At 38.4% G+C, this 12,038-nt stretch overlaps 1 protein-coding gene across 1 annotated transcript; it reads left to right on the forward strand.

Moving 5' to 3' along the window:
• The first annotated feature begins 8,761 nt into the window (after positions 1 to 8,761).
• Positions 8,762 to 11,669, forward strand: LOC146676707 (uncharacterized). The gene is made up of 4 exons (XM_085380316.1): positions 8,762 to 8,873; positions 9,567 to 9,723; positions 9,885 to 9,961; positions 10,436 to 11,669. The coding sequence occupies exons 1-4, from the start codon at positions 8,841 to 8,843 to the stop codon at positions 10,730 to 10,732; spliced, it is 564 nt and encodes a 187-aa protein (XP_085236442.1). The 5' UTR covers positions 8,762 to 8,840; the 3' UTR covers positions 10,733 to 11,669.
• The last annotated feature ends 369 nt before the right edge of the window (positions 11,670 to 12,038 follow it).

Here is a 12,038-nt window from a genome sequence, read left to right on the forward strand (position 1 = left end):
ATGACATCTTTCACTTCTGTAGTGGGACGCGTTGATATGTGAGGGAAAATGAAAATGATCGATAAAAAGAACTCAAGTTTCTTATTTAGTGTCACTTAAAGCCCAGCAGAAATGAAAAGGTTTCAATTTAGTTTTATTTACATAGTCCTAAATCACAACAACAGTCACTTAATATTATAAGAAATACAGAGAAAAACCCAAATAATCATATGACCCTCTATGAGCAAGCACTCTGGTGACAGTAGGAACGAAAAACTCCCTTTTAACAGGAAGAAACCTCCAGCAGAACCAGGCTCAGGGAGGGGCGGGGCCATCTGCTGTGATTGGTTGGGGTGAGAGAAGGAAGACAGGATAAAGACATGCTGTGGAAGAGAGACAGAGATTAATAATAACTTTTAATTAAATGCAGAGAGGTGTATAAACACATAACAGGTGAAAAGCATATATAACATATAAAAATATGTGATGAGCTCAAATTACAGAAACAAAAGTCTAGACAGTGACCATTAAAACGACTGATGTAGAGCAGTCACAGCTGTCCCAGCTGGTTTATTTACCGTGTTCTTTGGTGTGTGGGGAGATGGTGACATCACTCTTCATTTTGCAGTGGATGACTTTTCAGCTCGTACTACTCCCTTTTACAGCAATAGTTTCACGGCATGTTTTAAAAGTTACAGCATTTAGTTCGACATCCTTGTGAAATCAAATGACAGCAAGTCTCATTCCCTCACTCTGTTTCAATCTGAAACTCGCACTGTCACCATATTTTCTGCCACAGGTGTCGAACTCCAGGCCTCGAGGGCCGGTGTCCTGCAGGTTTTAGATGTGTCCTTGATCTAACACAGCTGAGTTAAATGGCTAAATGACCTCCTCAACATGTCTTGAAGTTCTCCAGAAGCCTTGTGATGAACTAATCATTTGATTCAGGTGTGTTAACCCAGGGTGAGATCTAAAACCTGCAGGACACCGGCCCTCGAGGCCTGGAGTTCGACACCCCTGTGCCACACCGTAAAAAATGAAACTTGCAATCGCTGAGCTTACAGTCATTTCTTTCACAATTTAACAATAAAAGCTGAGTTGCCCCATAAACTCAAATACATTAAGGGTTTCAACTAATCCTTTAACATTTTGGAGCAAAAGTTGGTCTCAGATGAAATTTATTGCTGGCAAAATGAATGAATTCAAGTTTTACATGAGTTGAAGCTGTTAACGCCTTTCTGTGCCTGAGCACGCATGCGCATCTCATATTTTTGGATACTACGGGGTCCACTTTGCACTTTTGCAAGGACTGAAAGCCACCTGGCCGTCTGCCTTAATGCGAACACGAGGCTTTTTACACCAGGAGCTGGATGCAGCTAAGGTGTTCATTTCAACTTTATTAAGGCAAGTAATGTTTCTTTTATTGTGTATTTATATGTGTTTACATCATTTAAGAGCCAGCACGTCAAAATCACATGAACAATGTAAGACGACACAGCTACAAGCTGCAGCGACTCAGTCTCCATTTCAACTTGGGTCGAAACTGTGGACACAAGTTTTTGAATTGTGTCGATGGGCCACGTAAAACCAGCGTTATGATAAAAAAATACATGCAATTTTTTTTTTCTGAACAAAACAGTGGCGTTTACAGCGGGAAGAACGGGAAGAACGGCGTTTTCTACAGACAGCGCTAGAAAACACTCTCCGCTTGCAAGTGAAAAAAAAAAGAAAAAGAAAAAACACCCCTTCCCTATTGGTGTTAGAGTTTACCATGTCAGCCAATCAAAAAATGATATGGCAACATGTGACATTTGGTTGTTTAGGGAGAAGTTTTAGTGGTGACAACCGCGACGGAAAGCCAGCGAGCGAAAAAAAGAGAGCAAGTCTTCATATGTGAGATATTAGTGACGTTTAGCGTGTTTGGAGGCTAGAGTTAGTGTGTTGTGTAGTTATTGTTTTGTATTGTGTGTCAGTTAGACTGCTGAATGTCACATTTCCTCCAAAAAAGCTGTCAAAGGCAGATTCCAGTGTAAACGCTGTTCCCACATGGAAAACTGGACTGATGCACCTCCTGCTGTCAGACCTGCAGGTTTAGGCCTGTGGTGTTCTCCTCTGTCTTATACTGAACACAAACCATTTTTTTGGACTGGCACAAATAATTTGCGTGCCTTCTTATTTGATGCAGAACACCTGATTGTTCTGTAAATAGATTTAAATGGTTATATAAAAAACGCCTGAGGCCTTGGCTGCATTTTTAGGTAAATAGTACCATATAACTTGTTGTTTGCAAAACTTGTGCATGAACCTGAAGTTCCCAATGTAACGAAAGATACTTTATTAAATATTTACTAAACTAATATAAAAATTGTTAGTTTTCAAAAAGTGTGTCCTCCTGAATGGGATTATAAGCTAACAAGCAGCGCTGTGTGTTTGGCAGATGGCAGGTCGGGGAGTTCACCTCTCATCCCACTCATGCCACTTTTTGTTATAAATGTTGTCATAAGTGTGCTACATTGGTTGTGCATCAAAATTACTTCAAAAAAACTGACAAAACCATGAGCAATTATCTGGAATAACTAACTTTAACATCTTATTTCTTAAGGCTGTATTTTAGCAACAACACTTAATGTGTTTTAAAAACAAAATGGTAGGTTTATAAATGAGACTGAGTCTTATTTGATTTCCTTGTTTTAGGTCTCAAACATAGTCCAGCATTGACGAACCATCAGTTTGGAAGGGTTACCGATATTTGTTCACGACGACGAGACCAAACTCTTCTTAACATGTCTGCTGAGTATGCAAATCTACTCAATCTTCAGTTTTAGTTTACAGAGACTTATATTTACTGTTGTTAATTTTACATAGGATACAGATCCAGTTGAGAGGGCTACCTGAGGTGTTACGGTGGGCATCCTCACTGTTCTGGAGGACTACGTGGGACCCAACTCGCAGTCCACAGGGGTCAACACTGCCATTGTTTTGGAAGAGGACATTATTCTTGATGATCTGCCAGACCTTCCCACTGCCTTTGCCTACCTGTTTGGCCTACTTTATGGGCTTAACGTGGAGTTTCCCAAAGAACTCAAGTACACATTTTTTGCTGTATGGAAACCAGATAGAAGAGTTCACATCCTGCCATCTGATGTTTTGAATCTGTTTGTAGTGACTATCAGTCATGATAGGTTTGATATTCTGACTGACAATACCACACCTTTAAAATTAGATGAGTAACATTTGTTACAAAAATTAGACTTTTTTTGTTTTTGGAAAAGGACTTTATTTGTGGCTGAATGCTGTCAGTGTGTTAAAAATGGCTGATCTCAAAACATTGTCAGTGGTGCAGTTGTGTTTGAACACAATAAAGTTATTTGAAAATCAACATTGTGTAAACATTCATTAATACAACAGGGAGCACCTCATGAAAACTATATAGGATACTTTTTCTAAACTTTAGGAAATACATTGGCAAAACAAAAAAATATATATTTTGTAAACTTTAGGGAATACATTGCTACAACAATAAAATATGAGTTAAGAAAAAGCACAGTTATTAATTTTGTAAACACAAAAACATTAGTTGAAGCAACTTTTCTCCAAAACTTGAAATTATAAGTTATCCATCAGAACCTAAAAACGTAAATGCAGTGGTTGCCTTAAGTTTTTAAGTTTTCGCAACATGGTAGAAATCTTTCCGATTGGGGGGGGGGGGGGGGAGGAAGCAGGTTATTTATTGCTTTAAATATAATTTGTGCAGTGAGAAAATGAACCAGATCTGTGAATTTTAGAATTTTTGATTTTAAGAATAGTGGATTTGTATGATCTCTGTAACCAGTTTTATGGATTATCCTTATGGCCCTTTTTTGTAATATAAAGATTGATGATAGCAAACATGTGTAAGTATTGCCCCACACCTCTGCACAGTAATTCAAATACGGTGCAATCAGGGAACAATAGAGAACGTGGAGTGATTTGTGGTCCAGAATGTGTTTTACTTTACTCAAGATTGAGACACTTCTTGAAATTTTGTTATGTATATGATTTATATGAGAATTCCAGTTTAATTTATCATCTATAATCACACCAAGAAACTTATGTTCAAGTACTCTTTCAATTTCCACACCATCTACATGAATCTGCACGTGTGCATTTCTAAGGGAATTCCCAAATAAGATCATTTTAGTTTTACTTAGATTTAGCGATAGTTTGTTCCTGTTAAACCATTTTTTAATTTTGCACATTTCTGAAGTAATTGTATCCAGCAGCTCCTTTAGATTCCCCCCAGAACAAAAAATATTTGTGTCATCTGCAAATAATAATAATTTTAATATATCAGATGCCTTACAAATATCATTTATATAAATAATAAATAATTTTGGACCCAGTACAGAGCCTTGTGGAACACCACAAGCAATGTCCAAGCATGATTAGGAATGGACACCCAGCTTCACAAATTGTTTCCGGTCACTTAAATAATTTTTCACCCATTGCAGTACAACCCCCCTAATCCCATACCGTTCCAGTTTATTAATTAATATGTGATGATTGATTGTGTCGAATGCTTTCTTGAGATCCAGAAATACTCCAGCTGCATACTGTTTCTGATCTATAGCATTCGTAATCGCCTCAATTGATTCGATTAATGCCAGAGATGTTGATCTTTTTGATCTGAATCCATATTGACTGTCAGAGAGTGATTTATATTTATCTAAGAATTTGTCTAATCGTTTATTAAACAGGTTTTCTAGGATTTTGGAGAATTGTGGTAGTAAAGAAACAGGCCTGTAATTTGTGAAGTGGCGTCTATCCCCGGTTTTATACAGCGGCACAACTTTAGCTATTTTCATTTTGTTTGGCACTTTTCCCGTCTGAAATGATAAGTTGCAAATATATGTTAGAGGTCCTACAATTCCTTCAATGACCTTCTCGACGATTTTCATGTCAATATCATTACAATCAGTAGATGTTTTATATTTACACATGTGTACAATGTCAATTATTTCTTTTTCCTCCACTGGTGTGAGGAACATTGAGTTAGGGTTCCTATCAATCAGGTTTTCACTACAGTCTACTGATGGCAGTGACTCAGGAATTTGTTCTGCTGGCAGAACAAATTCCTGAGTCCAATATTTACAAAATAATGATTCAAGCTGTTGACCTTATCAGCAGTGTTTTCCATAATATTGCCATTGTCGACCCCTCCGGTCCCCTCAGTTGGAGGGGACTGGTCCCTTCTTGGGGTCCTTGGGGATCAGGACCGTCCAACCTTTGGTTAGCCATTCCGGGTGTCTCTCGTTAACTAGCAGCTGGTTCATTTGTGCTGCCAGACGCTCGTGGAGTGCAGTCAGCATCTTTAGCCAGTAGGCGTGAACCATGTCGGACCCTGGTGCTGTCCAACTCTTCATACTGGAGACCCTTTCTTAGATATCTCCCACTGTGATGGTTACAGGACCCTGTTCAGTGCTGAAAAACCCACTGTGGTGCGTGACAGCATTGTTAAATGAACAACAGGCTTTGAGGCTTGCTCGTCAACTAATGTGCATGATTGTTGTTTCAGACAGACATCCAACATCGAAGACAGGTAGGCTGTGGGCAACAAGACATCTGCTGTACTGACCCATATGGAAAAGAAATAGTAAAAACATATATGATTTACTCATGAAAGTGGCCACTTTCTCATTACTTTCATATATTTTTTTAGTAAGTATATAAAACATACAAGTTTCATTGTATAATTTTTCAAGGGATCTTATATGTGTTTTCACTCTTGTATGCTTTTCATACAAGTTTCATACAAGAGAGATAAAAACTTTACAAGATTTATATATATCTTTTCCATATGGGGAGAAAGTGAAAACAAGATGAGAATTGATGATAAAGATCAGTTAGATCTGTATTGAGCAGAGGAGATATGGACACAATCTGCTCTGCTGTTCATCTGAGAAAGAAGGATGTAAAGCTCCAAACTGTAGGAGTTTCTGACGACCCTCTCGACAAAGAAAGTCTGGGGGTCAACTTTCCATTGTTAATGTCCGACACAAGCTGGTCAAACTGTCTGTGCACTCGCTCCTCTGCTAGGCCTGCTTTACTCATTTATCATGACCAGCTGCCCACACTCATGGCCATAATTTATTCCTTCAGATGTAGCAAAGATCATGGAGCAGAGAGGCCTTCTTCAATGCCACAGTAAAAAGATGGGAGAGAAGAAGGAAAAATGAGACACTATCTGAGAGAAAAGAGGAATATTTGATCAGCAGACATAAAGGTGGTGTAACACTACTTTGACTCAGGTCAGTCTGTCAAGTAGCCTGGTTCTAGCCTTTAGGACAAAGACACAAAGACAAAGATGATGGATAAGTGATGAGGACAGGTGAGATAAGACAGAGAAGAGGAAAACAGAACAGGAAGTTACTCACCTCGTGCACTGAAAACAAATTATGTTTAAAAACTGTCAAATGGAAACAGTGATGGACCATAAAGCTCGAAATAGTCTCCTGCTGTAGCAGGAACATCGACTGTAAATCAAGTACATAATAATGTAATAATAATAATATTTTTTTTTATTGTTCATATATATAAAATAAACACACTTTCTAGGTGAAAATATACCTTTTATTTCTAAAGTACAGCAATCACGGTAAAATGAATTTTAGACATTTTGCTCCACATGTCACTTTGCATGTATTTATTTTGATCATTAAGACTAATATCTGATAATTAGTGTCACATACTAATGTTTGGTCTTTTGCACACAGTGTACTGCAGAATAGTCTTGGATTCAATCTGATGCTGGCAGACATAAACATCAAGAAGACCCTCCTCACATGGATGTGGCCTCATGAATCTGCTCTTATGGAACGCACTCTTCCCCGTCTTTAACTCTACAGGCCTGACCGGAGGCGATGGGTGGAGCCACGTCGCCACACTCTCAGAAATAGAGGTACGAGAGAAGAACATTTTTGTACCTATAGGTACATTTTTTTAAAATGTTCCCTTAAAAGTACAATACTGGTCTTTAAAAGTCCAGAAATGCCCCTTTAAAGGTACAATTTGAAATAAAGTACAAATCTGTACCATTTTGACCTGTACTGCAGTAGGGCTGCCACAAACGATTATTTTGATAGTCGACTAGTCACCGATTATTTATGCGATTAGTCGACTAATCAGATCATCATCCACTGGACGTAAAACTACAGCTTATTGCACCAGCAGCATCTGCTCTTATATAACTATCATTAGCTTACAGCTTTAAGCTTTTAAGGTGCTAACTAAAAATAAAGACAAGATGATAGTTTATTCAATTTTAATGAAATTTGCAGATTGTTTCGGTGAAGTTTAATAAACTCCTTGCTATCTAAAATATAACAGGACACCGGAGTAAATTCTCCAGCATCTCACACTTCTGATAATCAGCTGTCTGCTTGATGTTTATTCAGCTGTGTAAAAACTATAACTTTAATCTCAGCCAAACCGATTTACTCAGGAACAAATAAAATACAAAAAAAAAAAAAAAAAAAAAAGCCAAACAACAACATTTTTAATTTATCTAAGTGACTCATATATATTTAACCTGAGTCGCGAAAGACGGCGGTGGGTTTGAAAACAATTTGCCGGGAGTCCGGTGTTCTCACGGCGCTAGTGACCTAGCCCCCGGCTAGCTATCGAGCTAGTGGGTAACAGACGTCTCCGAAAACGTCGGAGCGCTTTTGAAAATATGCGGTGTCCTGCTAAACTGAGCCGATATTTGAGGTTTACACAGCTACATTCTCGCCTGAAAATATGTTAAACGTTTATTTTGTGACCCAGAAAGAATAATAAGAGTAATATTAAAACTAACTAGCTACCGCCATTGTTGGAAACTAAGCTGGGCCGCGCTATGAATTCTGGGACACAGCTGCTTCTTTTTCTTCGGGGTTTAACGGCAGCTGGCATCCTTGTACATGCTGTGCTGCCATCTTCTGTTTCAGTCCGTTATTACACTCTTAAATCCTGCTATTATTCCTGCGTCTTTTGCGATCTTACAAAGCTTCAAACGACACGTCAACTATTAAATCAGTCGTCGACGATTTTGATAGTCGACGTAATCGTGACTAGTCGACAAATCGTGGCAGCCCTATACTGCAGTGACAGTGGCAGAATGTGGTAATGGGTCAGCATGGGAAAATCTGGATGGGCCTGGTTAATTGTAAAATTCATATGAGATGTGAGTGTGCTCATAAAAGCTGCATGTTATAATCAAATCTGTCGGTCCTCTCCTCTGTACGTAAATTATCCTATGATGCAAAGAATATCTCTAACCTACTTTTGTGTAAGTATGTTAAATTATATTAAAAAAAAACACACACAATGACATGCAGGCACAACCAAATGATGTTAAAAAAAACTGGTCCATTTCCATTTTATTAAGTTCCAGTTATAATTTTTAATGTTTTAAATCTTGGTTGTAGCCTTCAAAAACGTGAAATCATATTACTGTTATGTTTGGCCATTTACTTTTTCGCTTTTACTACATCCTAGAATTGTTCATTAATTGGGAGGTTTTTATGGAATTTGCAACATCAAGTTAAACCGAGGTTCTTTGGAAGTTAAAATGTCAAGCAGATTTTTATGTTACGGTGACTACATTTTGTAAGTTACAAATATAGTTCGCCAAGACAGCATAACGGTTTCTAAACAACTGCGCATTAATACCACAATGTTGTATTTCCATGTATCAAGTTCACAACGCGCATTAATCCCAAAGGCTGAAAAGCCAGCAGCGATGAGTGCTCCGCCTCCGCGCTGACTAGCGTTGACGCAGAAAATGACTCTCAGGGGGTTATCAACGGAGGAGCTCCTTAAAAAGTTGATGGAAGAAGGCATTGATGTGTCAGACGACGAGGCGCAAAGGTTTAGAGGTAAGTCGGGTGTGATTTTGTGTTTTTATAAAAATTACAACGTGTAATATTACAGTAGAGTTAGCAAAAGTCCGAAGAGCTAGCTTTAACATGGGTGAATGCTAGCAGTTAGCTAAGTTTTAAACAAAGAAAGGTACAAATGTGGACTATTTAGACTGTTGGTGGAATATTCAACGTCTGTCTGCCCGCCGTATTCCAGTGTTTTATCAATAAATAGTCACTAACCGTGTACAACAATGTAAAAAAATCAATAATTTCTCAAAACATGCTAGTATGTAAATATAGCTATTAACAAAATCGTTTTCTAAGCAAAATTTATCGCATCTAACTTGTTTCCCGCTCAAAGGGATTTTAAACAATGGAAGGTACACATTTGTACCATTCCACCTACTTAGTGGGATTTGGGATTTTCGAATATGAGAGCTGTAAGCTCTGCGCAGGGACACTGTCTGCAACCCAAGAATTGTTAAGATGATTGGGGAAACGGCTAATGATTTTTTTTGTCTCTAAATCTGATTATTATTATTTTCTGTACTAACTGATTAATCAATCTGTTTATTAGCTTTAGAATTTTTGTTCAAGGGTTAAAGCACTTTACATTTATCTCCAGTCTGTGTCTTTAAACATGTCAAAAGTTTAAATCCTCAATGTAAAATGTCATTCTTTTGTCTATTCTGCTCTTTTCATTTCCAGTTGTGTGATGAGGTTGATTTAATGCATCCCTGCCAAGACAACATCTGTCGCCGCTTTAGCAAAAACTTCACTGCTGTTCTTCAAATGACCAAGGATTTGCCACTGAAGAAGGTCTACATGGAGGCAAGAGAGAATGCACTGGCTGAAGACATTACAGGTGCTAATTTGACCTCATACAAATAGTAAATTTTGTGACAATTCATTTGCTCTCTCTTCCAAAGATAATTGATGTACCATAGTGTCATGTGAAGAGCATGTTAATGGGAATTTGCATGCTATCAAAATCTAATGAAGTGCATTTGCATCTGTATGACCTAGGAATTGACTTCAAGGGGGCACTTCTCTTGCCATCCATCTTCAAGGAGAAGATAGAAGATTTCATCATCCTTGGAGAGGTAAATGCATGATGCAATGCATAGCCTTTGGCCACAAGTTTCATTCTCGGTGTTTTGTTGGCATGGAGCTGAATTCAGCTGCGGTTCAGCATCACAGCTAAGCTAATGTAGGGGAAACACTGCTGTTAATCCACAGTGCTGCTGTGCTCTTGGGTTTTGTCTGGTGTTTATATAGATAGATAGACCTTTATTGTCCCCTTAGGGAAATTCTTCACAGGTACTGTCACTGTCAGGGGTGATTGCTTTTGCCCTTGAATATTATGTCAAACTTTAGCAGCTTATCAAACACTACCACAACAGTCATTGGTCAAGAAGCTTTTTGTTTGGAGTAGGGGCCATGTTTACAGGTTATCAGAATAGACAGTTTTGTTTTGCAGCAAATAAAGAAGGTAATTTGAGGAATCTGTTGAAAATCCACTTGGCACATATTGCTTAAACATACTGTATACTAATGTTTTTCTTCCTCTTCTGCAGAATACTCCCACGAGTCCATACCCAACCATTCGAATGAAGGATAAGAGTTGGACAACTGCCCTCTTAAGACAGTGTCGCCGTGTTGTGACAGTTGAAGGAGTGGATGTTTGCTCGTGCCGCTCGCTGGATGAGGCCTACATCTCAGCATTCTCCACCTTCTTCGTGTTCAACATGACCTACCCTGCATACTTCAAGAAAACACTTGTCTTTCTTCAGAACTGCATTGTCAACATAGGAGACCAGGGAGACAAACCCCTGCCAGTAAGTGTCACCAGGGTACTTAACCAACTCTATTAAATACGCCCCCACCCAAGTGTCACTACCTTATTGACTACCCAAGGCTGATTTTGATGTATGGTCCTCTTCGCCCTTTGTGGTGTATGAGATATGAAAGCAAGCATCAATATTTCAAAAATCTAGCGAGTAAATGCAAAAACTTTGTAAACATCACTGCAACTCTTAGCAATCGTCATCAAATGAAACAGTGCTGGGAGTTTTCTTCAGATAAGTTGCTTGTTGACTTTGAACATTCACTCAGCACAAGTGTCAGTGTGCCATTTTCATCTCTGCCAGGTGACTTACAGAATGCTCTGGAAATGAACAAAAGTTTTACAGATGTGCATTTTCAGGATAAAGTGCTTCAGCGTGTGTCTGCTATATCTGTCAGCAGTGTCAAATATGAACTTGAGGATGTTTTTGTAGTTGGCCATGTACACACTGAAGCCATACCTCAATTCTTTAAAATCAAGTATATTTTGAATGTTGATACTTGTTGGGTATTGTGTGGGAAACTGTTACTTCCTTGCACTTATGAATGTCATTTCCATGCTTACCAAGTGGCAGTTGACAATGACTCGATCCTGTTCAATCCAGGAAATGAATTAGACTTTCAAGCTCTAGACACCTATTTAGTTGATGATAGGCTGTTTGTGTCCTTGAGGTATTCTGTGTGACGTGATTGCAAGAACATTTTTATGTGTGTGTGTGTGTGTGTGTGTGTGTGTGTGTGTGTGTGTGTGTGTGTGTGCGTATGTATGTGCGTGCTTGTTGAAGTAGAGCAAAACATTTGTGTGGACAGTTTTTTAAATACATGCCATCTCTGTGATCCGTCAAAACATTGTGTTCAGGTGTTTAATGTCTTTATGTGATTGTTTACTTTTTTTTTTTTTTTTTAAATGAATGTATTTTTCTTGACATGTCCTATAGCAATATACGAATGTAATCAAGGATGTATTCCTGTGGTTGTTTAAGTGCTTTGATGTGATTCTATTATCGAAAATAAATGGTTAAATAACCAAATATTTTGGACTATTGGGGGTACATTTTTGTCTCTTTAGGTACGAAATAGGTTGTCGCTGGGGGGGTACCCTCATAGGTACCCTATTGTACCCTTTTCAAGAGAACATTTCTGTACTATAGTTTCAAGGTACATTTATGTCTTAGGAAAGTACATGATTGTACCTCAGATGGTACAACTTCATAAGGTACAAAAATGTACCAAGCCTAAAGGGTACAGAAATGTCCTTCAAAAAGGAACACCCCCAGCGACAAGCATTTGTACCCTTTTTGGTACACTTTGGTACCCCTATTTCTGAGAGTGCAC

The sequence above is a fragment of the Rhamphochromis longiceps genome, linkage group LG2 (assembly GCF_057381845.1).
Source record: "Rhamphochromis longiceps isolate RC_006_pf linkage group LG2, R_longiceps_female_GT1.1, whole genome shotgun sequence".
Classification (NCBI taxonomy): Eukaryota; Metazoa; Chordata; class Actinopteri; order Cichliformes; family Cichlidae; genus Rhamphochromis; species Rhamphochromis longiceps.

What these genes read in the sequence shown, in the direction of transcription:
- LOC146676707 (XM_085380316.1), top strand. Translation starts at nt 8,841, where the DNA reads ATGTGTCAGACGACGAGGCGCAAAGGTTTAGAG. An exon ending in CGAGGCGCAAAGGTTTAGAG is followed by an intron (nt 8,874 to 9,566) that starts GTAAGTCGGGTG and finishes TTTCATTTCCAG; the next exon opens with TTGTGTGATGAGGTTGATTT. An exon ending in ACTGGCTGAAGACATTACAG is followed by an intron (nt 9,724 to 9,884) that starts GTGCTAATTTGA and finishes TGTATGACCTAG; the next exon opens with GAATTGACTTCAAGGGGGCA.